The sequence below is a fragment of the Thunnus albacares genome, chromosome 18 (genome assembly GCF_914725855.1).
Source record: "Thunnus albacares chromosome 18, fThuAlb1.1, whole genome shotgun sequence".
NCBI classification, from domain to species: domain Eukaryota; kingdom Metazoa; phylum Chordata; class Actinopteri; order Scombriformes; family Scombridae; genus Thunnus; species Thunnus albacares.
Genome location: NC_058123.1, coordinates 10,424,421 through 10,438,869, shown reverse-complemented (window position 1 = coordinate 10,438,869; position 14,449 = coordinate 10,424,421). Strand labels below are relative to the sequence as shown.

At 39.6% G+C, this 14,449-nt stretch overlaps 2 protein-coding genes across 3 annotated transcripts; one reads left to right on the top strand and one right to left on the bottom strand.

The window, feature by feature from the left end:
• The first annotated feature begins 102 nt into the window (after nucleotides 1-102).
• Nucleotides 103-4,951, top strand: dolk (dolichol kinase). Its single transcript, XM_044333766.1, has 2 exons — nucleotides 103-284; nucleotides 1,413-4,951. Exon 2 carries the CDS (start codon nucleotides 1,562-1,564, stop codon nucleotides 3,131-3,133), a length of 1,572 nt encoding a protein of 523 aa, XP_044189701.1. The 5' UTR covers nucleotides 103-284; nucleotides 1,413-1,561; the 3' UTR covers nucleotides 3,134-4,951.
• Nucleotides 4,952-5,025: 74 nt separating this feature from the next.
• Nucleotides 5,026-11,980, bottom strand: phyhd1 (phytanoyl-CoA dioxygenase domain containing 1). 2 transcript variants are annotated; one of them, XM_044333405.1, is made up of 11 exons: nucleotides 11,872-11,980; nucleotides 10,831-10,989; nucleotides 10,434-10,509; nucleotides 10,301-10,348; nucleotides 10,158-10,213; nucleotides 10,011-10,073; nucleotides 9,877-9,898; nucleotides 8,264-8,392; nucleotides 8,020-8,136; nucleotides 6,953-7,079; nucleotides 5,026-5,374 (listed from the first exon to the last, which is right to left on the bottom strand). In XM_044333405.1, the coding sequence occupies exons 1-11, from the start codon at nucleotides 11,902-11,904 to the stop codon at nucleotides 5,326-5,328; spliced, it is 879 nt and encodes a 292-aa protein (XP_044189340.1). In that variant the 5' UTR covers nucleotides 11,905-11,980; the 3' UTR covers nucleotides 5,026-5,325. The 2 variants fall into 2 exon arrangements, with proteins under 2 accessions (XP_044189340.1, XP_044189341.1); XM_044333406.1 differs by lacking the exons at nucleotides 10,831-10,989; nucleotides 11,872-11,980 and adding an exon at nucleotides 10,713-10,819.
• Between the last annotated feature and the right edge of the window lie 2,469 nt (nucleotides 11,981-14,449).

Here is a 14,449-nt window from a genome sequence, read left to right as displayed (position 1 = left end):
GATACGAAGTGAATTAAAATATGTTTAATTGACAACACATAGCTTCTTCACGATATGAGATTTTTTAAAATGTTTAATACAAAAAATAAACCAAAATAATGAAAAATCACGCCTTTAAGAGGTTTTTTTTTACGGGTTTACCACGTGACCCAGCTGTCAAATATGGCCCCTTCCTTCTGGGTGTGAGAGAGGCGACAGTTGACAAAGGGAAGAAATCTGTCAAAAAGGACGGCACCAATTCACATCGCGGCACAACTCCGTCCAGATAACACTGCACTTATGTGGTACGTACGCTTGTCTTTGTCAGCTTGTGTATTATTCCCGGTGTGGCGTTATGCTACCTCGGTAGAGTCAGCTGTTTTTTTTGTCTGCCGTTAGCTTGATGCTGCTGGAGGTTGCAGCATCCTTGGCTGTATTAACATGGATGTTACAAATAAGTGGAGACATTTTTCTTTTCACTGTATCCGACAGAAACGATGGTCGTGTGTTAATACAACATCCACAGCTGATTCAGCCCAGTAGACATACAATCCAACCTCCAAACAACCCCACACAGGAACAATAGGTTTATGCAGAAAGAATATTTCTCCTGCTGTCTCCTTTATTTGGTCTCACAGCGGTGTGGATTTCACACTGACTAGGTGAATGTTCAGTGTGGCCATAGTTCACGACAGAAAGCAGCGGATAAAGTAGGACCAAGGTTCACTGTTCAAGTGAACCAACATGACTCATGGACAGTGATTCAGTCAGGCTGTCATATTTGCTTTAAAGGACAGGTTCACAATTTCTCCAGGTCTGTCTTAAAACAACAGTCAGGTGTCCATATGAACACTGAAAGAGGTTTTCCTCGCTGTAATCATTCCTCCTGTTCATAATGGTTATTAAAAGATCTCTTTAAACAATGTTAGTGATGGGGGACAAACTCCACAGTCCTTCTTTTGAGCAAAAAAGCATTTAAAAGTTTATCTGAAGCTTATTTGAGGCTTCAGGAGTCTGAGTTAGTCATATCAAGAGGATATCTGCCCACATTTACAGTCTTTTTAATATCAAATTCCCTCTTGTGGATAGTGTTTCCCTTTTGAGCTGCAGTGGAAGTATAATAACAAAAAGAAGGAGTTTGGCACTAAAAGGACTGTAACACTGAAAGATATCTACTTCTATCTGAAGCTTCATATTAACTTCAGATAAACTTTTAAATACATTTTTGCACAGGAGGAGGACTGCCGGAGGAATGATTATGGCAAGAAAAACATGTTTCTATGTTCATTTGAGAACCTGACAAATGGATTAAGACAGACTTGAAAAACTGTGAACCTGATACTTATAATTACTGTCATTATTCTACGTGTTTATTCACATATTTCCTCTTGAATGGTTACCTGGCTGATTCAATTTCTCTCCATTTTTTCCAGACATCCTCAGCAAGTGAAAAGTGATGATGTGTGCGAGAGAGAGGAACTGACAGAAGAAGGCCTTCATTGTTGCAGACCATCTGTTCAGATCAACCCTTTCCCTCCCTCCCTCCCTCCATCGCCTCCCTGCGAGCCTCCACCCTGCAGCCATGCAGATCAACCCGGTGCTCGTGGAGTCCGCTGTAGTTTTGGCTGTGGTGCTGTGTGTCCACATGGCGGTTTGGAACCAGCACTCCTGGTGTAGCATAGCCCTCGTCATCCAGGCGTTCTACGTACAGCACAAATGGGACCGTCTGCTCAGGTCAGGGGGCGCGGTGTTCCAGTTCCGTCCTGCAGCAAACAGCGGCATCGTCCCGGCCTCCATGGTGATGCCTTTACTGGGCCTGGCGCTGAGGGAAAAGTGCTCTGCCTCAGGGAATGTCTACTTCGAGCGCTTCTCCATGGTGATCACCATCACAGGCATGATGCTGGCTCTGTTTCTCTCCCTGATTGCGCTGGGCATCACCAGACCCGTGCCCACAAACACCTGCGTGATCGCAGGCATGGCTGGCAGTGCAATCCTCTACACGACAAAGCAGACGCTGACGGTGTCTGAGGTCATCGAGGTGTTAGAGGTTCTGTTGATCTTCGTCTATCTCAGTCTGATTGTACTTTACTTGCTGCCAAGATGCTTCACACCCGGAGAGGCGCTCCTCATCGTCGGTGGGATCAGTTTCATCGTCAACCAGCTCATCAAGCGCTCTCTGAACCTGGCAGAGGTGAAAGGCGATCCGGTGAACTATTTCCTGCCGGTCATAGTGGTGGGCTCACTGTTGCTGGGCGTTTTCTTTGCCCTGCTCTTCTGCTTCATGGAGTCCGAGACCTGGGTGTCATCACTTTTCTTTCACATGATGACAGCCGTTCTGGGTCTGGGAATCCTCATGCCGTGGCTCTCTCTGTTCATCGGCCGGCACCCCATCATGTGGCTGTTGGACTTTGTCACGTTAAATGACAGAAGACTCTGTCTGTTGGGGTACTGGGTGTTTCTAGGGGTCGTGGCCATATGTGTTGTGTTACACCAGAACTACCAGCGCCAGTCAGGATCCAAGAAGCACCAGGCCTCGACTATTGTCAGGAAGTACTTCCATCTGATTGTAGTGGCCACGTATGTTCCAGGGCTGATATACGACAGACAGCTGCTCCATGTGGCGTCTGTGGGTTGCTTGGCAGTTTTCTTGTTCCTGGAGTATGTGCGGTACTTTCGAATCCGCCCGGTGGGTCAGCTGCTCAGGCAGTTGCTCACCTTGTTTCTGGATGAGCGGGACTGTGGGCCTCTCATCCTGACCCACATCTACCTGCTGCTGGGCATGTCTCTGCCCATTTGGCTGTTCCCTGGTCCCTGCGCCCCTAAGGGGATTCTTCCTGGTGCGGGCGGCCTGGTGCCTTATGCAGGTGTGCTGGCAGTGGGAGTCGGAGACACTGTGGCGTCTGTGTTTGGCAGCACTATGGGGGAGATCCGTTGGCCCGGCACTAAGAAAACAATGGAGGGAACTGCAACTTCTGTGTTCGCCCAGATCATCGCCGTGGCCATGTTTCTTATCTTCGATGCGAGCATCAACCTGAACTCCACCTATTCATGGATTGTTGGCTCCATCACTCTGGTGGCCATGTTGGAGGCCTACACCTCCCAAATAGACAACCTCCTACTCCCACTCTACCTCTTCATCCTGCTGTTGCTTTGACCGGACAGATGGCACAAACAAACACAGGGGTCTGCAGATCCCTTTCACCCCCTTTCTAGGAGGAAGAAAGAATGGTGAATTTGGGAAAATAATGTGTAATAAATATGATAGTAGAAAATCATAGAAGTCCCTTTAGGAATCACTGGAAAGGGGAGTTGTTTTACTAGCACAAGAAATAAATCAAGCCAGGTAAATGTTATCACAACAAAACCAATGTGGCACTAAAAAAAAATCTGCTCCGTCCTTTATTTGGCAGCAGACTTGATGTTTGCATGACACTAGAGTCTGTTGTCTTCAGATCACAAGTCACTTCAGTATCAGTTGCTTTGAGAAATGAGTGTTTAAAATACTAAGAAATGTCAGAAAAAATGTTGCTAAATATTTAAATTTAGTGACAGCGGTGTACGTTTCTTAGCGTGTCACCGCCCTGACCCCGTGGGTACTCGACCAACACCTCCTGAATTATGCAACAGGAGATTAAGTTTAGCAAAGTGGAAAAATGTCCTGTAAACATGTAGAACTCTGGACTCGTAGAGGGTACGGACGCTGCTAAATGGCACATTTTAATCATCAATGAAGAGGTTTTCTTATCTTGTACCTTGTTTTTTTTTTTTTTTTTTTTTGCAAATGGACACATGCCTTTGTATTGCCTTTGAAGAACATTATTTAAAGTTAGCTTATTGATATGTCTTTTTCTCAATCGACATGTTTATTAGATTATTTTTGCCTCCCCTATGGCAATATAAAAAGACTTACTGCTGAATATATTTGCCTTAAGAAGTATATTTTCTATCACATGTAACCTAGTATTGTAGACGCTGTAGATGAAAGCATGGCAGACGTCAAGAACACCTCTCAACTCTTCTTTATAAGGGCTGGTTTATACTTCGATATGGCAGAAAATCACTATGCTCCTGCATGACACTAATGTGAAATTCCAGTACTGTAACATGTACACAGGTATTCAAACAGTATATTTTTTGTTTGGTAAATTTATTTTGTTCAATACTTCTGTGGTTTGATGGGACCCCTTACAGGTAAACTTAATATATAGTACATTTCCTTGTGATACTGAGCCTTCACACCCTGGTCTGTATAGTCTGTAGATATGCTTTGGGCCAAAACTATGAACATAAGCCCTTCCTTTTAAAGCAACTTTTTTTTTTGCTACAGTTTATCATAATTATTATTTAATATTTGCTTAATATCCTCACATGTCATCAGGTTTCATCTCACCATTCACCCAGAGATGGAAAATGCTACAGTTTATAACCTGAAACATGTTTTCAGCATGAATGAATTAACAGCTTTTAGTTTACGTTCATCCGTATATATCTTCTTTGGTGTTTTTTTTATGTTGTGATGACAATTTATTTGCATGATCCTGCTGGTATGTTATTTTTGCAAATCATCTTTACATTTTTGAAAATGTAATATTGCATGTTGAGTGCATCAGAGAAGAGCGATGAAATTGATATGCTTCTGATCTTTAGTCTATATGTTTAATACTCATTTGAGGACTGAGAATAGGGAGCTGTGTGAGTGACGGAGTGATTGCACTTTGATTTAAATAAAACAACATAAACACTAACCCTTGGCTTTCTCAATTTTGATTTTAAGATTAACCTAAAAAGTTTGGATGTTGTGGTTTATAATCATTCTTACATAAAGTTTAGTTGCGTCTTAAAATGATCATACTTGAAAATAAAAATGCTTACTGTTGTCTGTAAAAAGAATAGGAATCTGCCATCCCATTTTGACACAAACATGGGGAAAAAATTACCTTAAACATAAATAAAGCTGGTTGGTGACAATGTTGATGAGTAGATCCTGAATAAAAGTGGATCTAAGTGTCTAAGTTGTATTGTGGAGTATCCATAGAAATCTGGTCACAAGGTTTAAAATGTTTATTCAAATTAATTTTCAGTCTTAAAAATTCTCATTTAAAAAACATTGATAAATTCATCAAAATGTGCTTTAGATATCATTGAGCCACTACTGATTTTGCTGCTGAAGAAATTGTGTCTCTGTTCAGTAGCTTAGAGAAACAGATGGTGTCACAATATATAAAACAAGCTGTGAGAAACTGCAGTACATCTGCTCTGATTAAAACTGTTCATACATGTTGGTCCTTCATCGGGAAAGAAAAGCTCTTGTGTCTTTTCCATGAAATGCAGCATCAAAGACATCCTTCACTTAGCATAGAGAGGCGGGAAAGGGAGCTCTTCAGTGGGTTGCAGCCTTCAATGACCGAAGAAAAGGAAACATGACAGATGGGTTAAAACTTGAGTCTTAAAGTGACACTAAGTGACTTTTACAAATGAAAACCTGAATTAATAAGCTATAAAACACATCCTTGTTTATTTCAATACATGCTGCTACAGCCGTACTTGGTCTGGTGTGACCAGTAGTTTGTGGTGGCTAATGTTAGCTAACTTAACATACAGTATATAGCTCTATAGAGTAAGTGTCTTCTCTACTTGTTACTCCGATACACTGTTACACTATGTTTTAGCATTCATTATTATCTCGTATCAGTCTTTTGTGGCTACAGTGTCCATCTGATCAGCAAACATTTTGTAGTCTTGCTAAAGCTATGCTGTAGTGCTTTCTTTACTTCGTTACGTTGAACAGCCGCCACCGCGGCACACTGAATTTCCTCTCATTTTAAAGACTTAAAGAGCAGAAAACAACAAACAAACAAACATTGAAATGTTTATCTGTGACATTCAGAAACAGTAGCACAAGTGAAGAGGAGTAATTCAATGTCAGTTACACAGTTATATGTAAAGTTTGCTACCATTAGCTAACATTAGCCACCATTAGCTACTGGTCATATGAGACCGAGAAAGGTTGTAGCAACAAAACGTCTGAGTGTTTTGACTTAAACAAGACAAATTTGTAATGGTTATGAATTCAACTTTTCATCTGTAAGAGGAAGAATTTCTTATTTCTTCTTTCAAAGTACACATAGTGCCACTTAAACGTCTCAGGACATCAGTGGTACTAAGAACAGTATTCAAGTACTGTGCTTAAATATGATTTTAAGGTACTTATTTTCATTTTACGCTGCCTGATACTTCTACTCCACTACATTTCAAAAGGTAAATATTGTACTTTTTACTCCACTTCATTTATTTTACAGCTTAGTTACTTCTCAGATGAAAAGTTAACATAAAATGACATTATAACTTAATTAAGTAATGATAATAATTGCATTGTTACAGATTAAACAAGTGGTTCCCAAACCATTTGCCTTGTGGGCCCTTAAAAAAAATCAGTATCATGTATTTGTGTCTCTTTGTCATGTTTCAGATGTCAACAAGTTGTTTGCAGTTACACCAAAGAGACACTTTCCCTCACATAGTTTCAAATAAATAACAGTTTGAGGCCCAAGGAGGTGAAATTCTTCAAATATGAAAAGATTAAAGAAAGGTTCTTAAAAATTCCTACCCAATCATCTCAAGACTCCTCAGATTTATCTTGTGACCCTTACAAAGTAGTCCAAAGTAGCTCCACAATTAAATGCTTCTTATGCATTGACTTATCAGTATTAAGAATGTACTTTGTTCATTTTATTAAATATATAAGTCAAAGCCCGATTTTCTGTAAACACGTATTTTTACTTTAGTACTTTAAGTAAATTTAACTGGTAATACTTTCATACTTTTACTTCAGTAGGACTTTAAATGCAGGACTTTCACATATAATGTCCTCCTCTATTTGCTGATTTTGATATCCATCTGCTGTAAAACACCTGACTAACCTAAAAAAAATGTAAACAGCATAAAAAACAGCCCAGCTCCAATAAATCCTCACCAGTTGTCGGGGCTCCAGTGGGTGTCCTGGGACTCCATCATGTGGAAGGCGTAAACATGGCGGGAGTCTTCAGAGGTGTTTTCAGCACTGCGATGCACAACTTGACCATGGATCAGGACGACGCCGCCTGAACAAGGAGAAATGGTCGGATAGGTTGGGAATGTGCAGTAGTTCACCCCATCTCATAGCTTTATTTGGTGCTACACAGTACTAAGGCTGCAAAAAACAATAATTCTTTTTTATCAGTGAATCTGTCAATTATTTTTCAGATTAATCATTTCCTCTACAGGATGTCAGAAATAGTGAAAAACTACAATTTGCTTGTTTTGTCTGACCTGAAGACCAAAACCCAAAGATATTTAGTTCAGAAAAATATAAAAACTAGTTGGAAACAGCGATGGTTTGGCATTTTTACTGGTAAATTACTTAAAAGTTTAATTATTTTCCAAAATTGTTAATAGGTTAATTTTCTGTGGACTCATTAAAAGAAACAGTTTGACATTTTGGGAAATATACTTACTCGCTTTTATTTAGAGTTAGATGATAAAATTAATACTGCTTTCATGACTGTGCGGTAAGTATGAAGCTATAGCTAGCAGCTGGTTAGCTTAGCTTAGCATAAACACTAGAAACAGGGGAAACAGCTAGCCTGGCTCTGTCAGAAGTTAACAAAATCAGCCTAACAAAAACAGCACCTTTGAAGCTTACTGTTATAGCTCATTTAATTTGTGCAAAAACAAAAGTGTAAAAAAACACATTTTGTGGTTTTTGTGTGCGCAGGACTATTTATTGACCAGGCGTCCCACAAAATTTCCAAAAATGTTGACATATTCCTTAAAATGACTATTTGTTTCAAGCAATACACGATGCATAATATGAATACAGTGCATTTAGATATTTTACCAAAATTGGCTCAAAAACTCCCTCTGAATGAATGACACCTGTGCATCTCCACACCAATCACTGGATATTTTTGTCTTGTGTAGCATACTGTGCGTCCCTGACAGAGCCTCAGTCAGAAAGTGTCTAAAAATAGCCACTTAAATTTAAAGACACATGTGATTTACCTTTTTTAACCGGTGTCGCGATAAACTTATCTTCATCATAGTCCTGCTCTTTACCGATGAAGTCTGTCAGGGGAAAGGTGCCCTTTGGGGTACGCACCATTCGCCGGGTAATACCGACTGGGAAAAGGAGAGGAATAAAACATACCAATTCATACAGTATGATGAGAAACCAAATAGTGTCTGGATGAGTGCAACAACCACTATCTGAGGCAACAGTGTGAAGAAAGTTATACTGTGAGCTTACTGTTGTGTGACCCCGGGATAAACCACAGGCAGCCATTATTAACAGTGGCGTCCTCCAGGGCTATCCACATTCCAACAACTCTGCCCAGTGGCTCCGTGTACAGAAATGTGGCGTCTTGGTGAGGCGTCACTAAGAAAGAAAGACAATAATCTGCTGCAAATTCATGATAAAATGATATTTATGTCAAAAATGTTAAAGGATAGATTCATAATTTTTCAGGTCTGTCTTGAAACAACAGTCAGGTGTCGATATGGACACTGAAACAGGTTTTTCTTGCTGTAATTATTCCTCCTGTTCACACTGACCATTAGATAAACCCCTCCAAATGTGCTTACATTGACTATGTGTACATGCACACTAATATTCCACTATTATTCTGACTATGACAATATGTAAACAGTTTGGATATTGTGAATTAGGCCTTATTCCAAATGTAGTACTTTCTGATACAGAAGACACGTAGGATATGCCAGTATTATTCGGGTTTTAGGAGCATTTTTTGGACATGAACACAGCGCACTCTGAATAAACATTTCAATTGCGGTTTTTACTGCCGTTTGCGACACACAGCCCTCTTGCTTATTTACCACTGGACAGGCAAAATGGAGCAAGAAGGCAGACAGACAAGAGGAATGAGAGGAGAGTAGAGAGCTGTTCAGGGGGGGGGCTGGAAAAACAGAGCGTGCCTTCTTCACAACAGGGACGGAGGGGATTGGTTATTATCCTGACATGAAGCAATGGACTGACAGTAACGACTCGTGTAATGCACCAAAAACACTCAGCAGTGTTGTAAACATCATGGGACAACCTTGGTACTGGATGTTCCTGTAACTATAAATTTACAATGTCAGTCATATCAATATAAATTATAAATATCACTAATGTTTTTCAGGTCGAGGGTTTACTTCACTGCCTGCAGACCCTCTGCATGTAACCAGTAATATTAATTTTCATTAGCCATTTAAAAAGCTTAGTAGGAATACTGTCTTTTTCAGAATAAGGGCAAAAACCGGAATATTTTACTATTAATATTTAATATTACTGTGAACGTAGTCAATGTAAGTGATGGGGGAGAAAATCCACAGACCTTGTTTTGAGCAAAAATGTATTTAAAGTTTATCTGAAGCTAATTTGAAGCTTCAGCAGTCTGAGTTAGTGGATAAAGTCGAGACCTCCCACAGTTAACAGTCTTTATAGTAAAAAATTCCCTATTTGTGTCTCAACAGGCAGCGTTTTCCTGTTGAGTTGCAGTGAAAGTATAGTAGCAAAAGAAGGAATTTGTCACTAAAAAGACTGTTAACTTTGAAAGGTATCTTCTTGATTTGACTATTTTGGATGGTTGAAGCCTAATATTAGCTTCAAATAAACTTTTCAATACATTTTTGAACAGATGGAGAGCTGTGGATTTTGTCCTCCATCAAGCACCATGTGTGTAAATCTGCAGTAAATGTCCAGTAATAACAGGAGGAATGATTACAGCAAGAAAAACATATGTTCTTCTGGGCACCTGATTATTGTTTTAAGACAGACTTGAAAAACTGTGAACCTATCCTTTAATTGCATGAGCTTATCATATCATAACTGACTTTTTTAAAATAAGTTTATTTTCTTACCTTCCCCACCAATTCCCGGTTGCTGAGAAAAAGATGGAGAAGGAGAAATTATATTTTGCTCTAAACTACCCATGTAGCATCATCTAACACTGTCAGATAGATACATAAATATATAGATAGAGTCTGTGCTTTACCTTAAAAATATACATGCTTTGCAGTATCACCGGATTTACAAGACCGAGCTTCTTAGCGATGCTCTGTGAGAACAAGGTTTGACGTGAACGTTGGTTACTCTGTGACTCAGTACATCATTCTCTCGTATTGTTGAACAGCCAACTTACCTGAACTCTGGGTGAATGTGTAACCTTTTTGTACAAAGGCTCATAAGCATGTAGTGCTAGAAGAAGAAAAGTTAAAGTTAAGTTAAAGACTTTTCAAAAGCCCTGTGTGCACGTTGGTAGAAGATTTCGATTAGAAATCTCACCATGTCCGACTTTATTGAGTGATCGTTCTTTTGGTATGATGAATTCCCCTGCAAGCCAAGAAAAAGAGCTTTAACCGTCTTATTTTACATTTTACCTTTTAGTGAAATACCACTCAAAAGAATCTAAACTCACCTTTGTCGTCAAAAACTCCTTTCTCAAAGAAAAAGCGGATCTTATCTCCACTGGTGATGAAATAGTCAGCATTTCCCTGCAGGTCAAAAAGTTAACATCGGTCACCTGATCCATCAGAGAGCTGATTGCATTACAGAGACAAACTCCACGGACACTGACTACACTGTTGACATTAGAGTTTTCTATTAGCCTGAAAGGAAGGACACTTAAGGTCGAGGTAAACACGGAGAGGTAACGTATCTACTTAGAGCAGTGAATGAACACAAGTAGGAGCCTTACCTGCATCTTTAATTGAAACGTGATGGCAGGCATGTGAGAGAAACATTGTGGAGTAAAACTGTGAGTCACTGATACTCTTTTAAAGACTCATCTCACGGACGACTACACGTTAGATCACCTGCGTTTTGAGCTGCTCGTCGTGGTAGGTGGAGAAGGTGGTGCGGCAGTGCTCCGGGACGTCCATCCGGTCCACTATATCCGTCATCCTCTGCTTCAGTTCATCGCACTCCTGGGAGGTCAGGAGCCCGTCCAGAACCACGTACCCATCGTCCATGTACTACCAAGAGGGAGGAAAGTGCTGCTCAGTCAGTTTCACCAGGACTCTAGACTTGTTCTCTCAGTATTTTTTTAAATGTCTATTTCCACTTTTTCACACAAAGATGCAACTTAAGTAGTAGAAAAATCTTTCTTTTCTCTAATTAAGTGAATTCTATGCTTAAACTTACAGACTAAATCCTAATTAAATGAAAACAGAACACAGGAAAAGAAATCTTAGCTTTTATGTTATTGTATACTATCAATTTAGACTGAAACTGCAACTAATGATTATGTTCATTATATATTTATCACTTAATAAAATGTCCATCACAGTCTCCTAAACCCAAGGTGATCATCAAATTGTTTTTTTTTTCTTCAAGTAACAATCCAAAACAGAAAGTTTTCCAGTTTACTATCACATGACATGAAAAAAGCAGCGAATCCTCACAACTAGGAGGCGAAAACTAAGAAAGATTTGGCATTTCTACTTCAAAATTAACTAGATCCAATGCTCGATTATCAAAATTAGTCGCTGATTATTTTTCTGTTGATTGATTAATCGATGATTCAACTAATTGTTTCAGCTCTAATTCACACTATTAAGACTCAAAGCTACTGTTGCTTCACACAGCAGAATAAACAGACATTTGGCGTGTAGCCACTTGTAACTGCAACCTCTTATGTAATCAGACTAACATGTGGACAAATGCTTTCATAAAAACCACATTAATGTTAACGACTAAGAGTAGATTAAAAAGGTCACTTTCACATTTATTAGAGAGACACAGATATTCTTGGAACATACAGTAGTCTGATTAAGTCAGATTTAATTTCAATTAAATTGTAATTAAAGTTAAAAACATGAAGCTACACCTCGTTTTGATTTGAATGTAATGCTCACCTTTTGCACATCACGATCCGTCATGAAATCCATGCTGGTCTGCTCGCAGAGGTTCAGTTCATGGGACGATGTGTTATTTTTCTCATCCAATCTGGAGCTGGACGCCGAGTTTTATTTTTCCTAGGATGGCGAAGTCATGTCCCGCCCTACTCTCCCTCTGATTGGCTAATACTCATTACTATCGTTGGTTGGGTTGGTTAGGTTTTAGCATGAGGAGTGCGATCGGTTAGAGTTAGAGTAGGAATATCAGGGGTAAGCCAATCAGACGCAGAGTAAGGCGGGTCATGACTTCGCCATCCTAGGAACAAAAATACGGCGAGGTCGACGGACTGATTTCCGACCACGTGACATGTCCAAATCAATTGACGTGTAACGGTTCAGAGACTCTAATAGGATTTTGGACTTTATCTCTCTCTCACCGCAGACCCCCTCCGTCATGCAGGTGCTGCAGTAGCCCGGTATGACCTCTAGATGTCGCTCGTGTCGTTGATGTAACATGGAAGTGAATACAAACCAATTACATCACCATCCTGTGGCCACTCTGGATACCAGACTCTGGATACACAGGCCTAAATATATAATTAAGGACCAGTGCTGGTTAAGGTTAATAATATTATTGTAGTTTTTTTGAAGTCGTTTTGTCATTCTGACCATCAGGCACCACTTTGACTTCTTTTAAAGAGAACAAATTGAATCTTAAATTGAGATACAGGTCACTGGTTCTCAACCAAGGGGGGTCACAAGATGTTTAACAGGATAGGAAATCAGCAACACAAAATTAAGTTTCCTCTTTGAGACTTTTACATCTTAGCTTTTTTGCCTCATCAATTATTATGAATTAAACGTTAAAATGTTTTCAAACCTGTGAAGGAAAAAAATCACTTTTTGGCTGAACCCTTAAATATAAGCACCCTGTGATGACGGCTCACAAGCAGACAATCTGTTTGTTTTAAGAGGTAACAGGTCAAAACAGTTGAGAATCATTGGTATAAACTGTGAAAACGGGCTCCAACTAAGTGTTTTGCATGTGTAGAGTTCAGTACTGGTTGGACGGCCCCAAAGTTTGCAACCTTGCGCGCCCTCTAAAGTCATCCATCATAAAATAAGTCATCCTTGTCCACGTAAATGAGGGAACACACTGTGCTTGTGGAAAGGAGAAAAATAATTAGCCATCATTTTAGATACCCTGACTGTTCCTGATGAGGAGCAGCAGAGCATTAGTGCAGCCAATATTCCCCGTGAGGAAGAAATAATGCTTATGAACATTTTCTCGGCAGATAATATGATGTGTCACAGCAGGGAAAAGCTCGGGTGTGATTAATAACATTAATAACGTAATAACAGCCTCAGGGTCCTGGTATTGTTTGCTGACTTACTGGGACAGCTAATAAGAACTGAGCCATCGTTAATGGTATTAATTACACCTGAGCTTTCCCTGAAATTAAATCGTCATCAGGTCTATTAGCCTACTTCTTACTTCTTCATTAATTAAAAAAAACATGTCTGAGGGACAGCGGTGCTCAGGACCGTCCCCCCTGAATCCGCTAGATGAGGAATGAACTTTTGCGACAGGACTTTAGTGTTAAGTGTTTATTTTATTATCATGTGTCAGAATGGTACAAAAGTAGGGTCTGAACATTAGGAAATCAAAGTTCAGTTGTCCATTGTTACAGACGTCCCGCTTAAAAAGCCAGTGTTCAGTCCACTTGGCAACGATTAATAAAGGCCTTTGTCACATGTGATACAGACGGTGCTGATTAAAATGAGTCTGTCCATCCAGGTTATAGTTTTTAATTTATATTCCACAATGATTGTTGCTCGGGAGGGGGTGGGGGGTGGGGGGTTAAGATGGGCGGCTTTCGATATGGCTATACTGCACCGACATTCAGCGTCAACAAACCCATGCTGCGAGAGAGGAAATGGATGTGAAACCCGGAAAACGAAACCAACAAACCGTTTCCATATATCCCTGATCTACAGGCATCAGAATACAGAGATGGATCTGAGTTTTTCTGTACATAGTTAATACAATCATGTATTTCAAAAAAAAAAAAAAAAAAAAAGTTTTAAACATACATATGTAGAGATTAGAAGTCAATGCAATCATGGCAGTTTGAGAATAATGCCATTTTCAGGGGTTAGTGCCCAAGTGAAATGGTATGTGGCCGTTCAAAAATGTACAATCTTCAGAAATATTACAGATATTAACAGCTGATGTGTACTATTACACACAATGCCCACACTGGAGGGTGAGCTCACCTCCATTTACAGTATGTTAAGATTGTCAAGAGTCCTTTTTGTTGGTTTTTTTTTGTTGTTTTTTTTGGGACAACAAGCTGCGTCCAAAGAAACTCGCACAAACAACTCGCTGTCTGCTGTAAAAAAAAAAAACAAAAACAACAAAAAAACAAAAAAACCCTCTGTGGATCCAAGCGAGTTAATGTGTAAGAATAAACGGATCATTAACTAAGGCATACATAACATAAAAACAGAAGACATTCTTTGATATTTTGTATTTTAAAAAGGACAGGTTCACAATTTTTTCAAGTCTGGCTTAAACCACTAGGAGCCCAAATGA

Bases quoted from the DNA above. Each gene is read 5' to 3' on its own strand.
- dolk (XM_044333766.1), top strand. From the start codon at position 1,562: ATGCAGATCAACCCGGTGCTCGTGGAGTCCGCTGTAGTTTTGGCTGTG.
- phyhd1 (XM_044333405.1), bottom strand. From the start codon at position 11,904: ATGGATTTCATGACGGATCGTGATGTGCAAAAG. The intron at 10,990-11,871 runs GTGAGCATTACA...CCCTCTTGGTAG, and splicing joins CGGATCGTGATGTGCAAAAG to TACATGGACGATGGGTACGT. The intron at 10,349-10,433 runs GTGAGTTTAGAT...CTTGGCTTGCAG, and splicing joins AGGAGTTTTTGACGACAAAG to GGGAATTCATCATACCAAAA.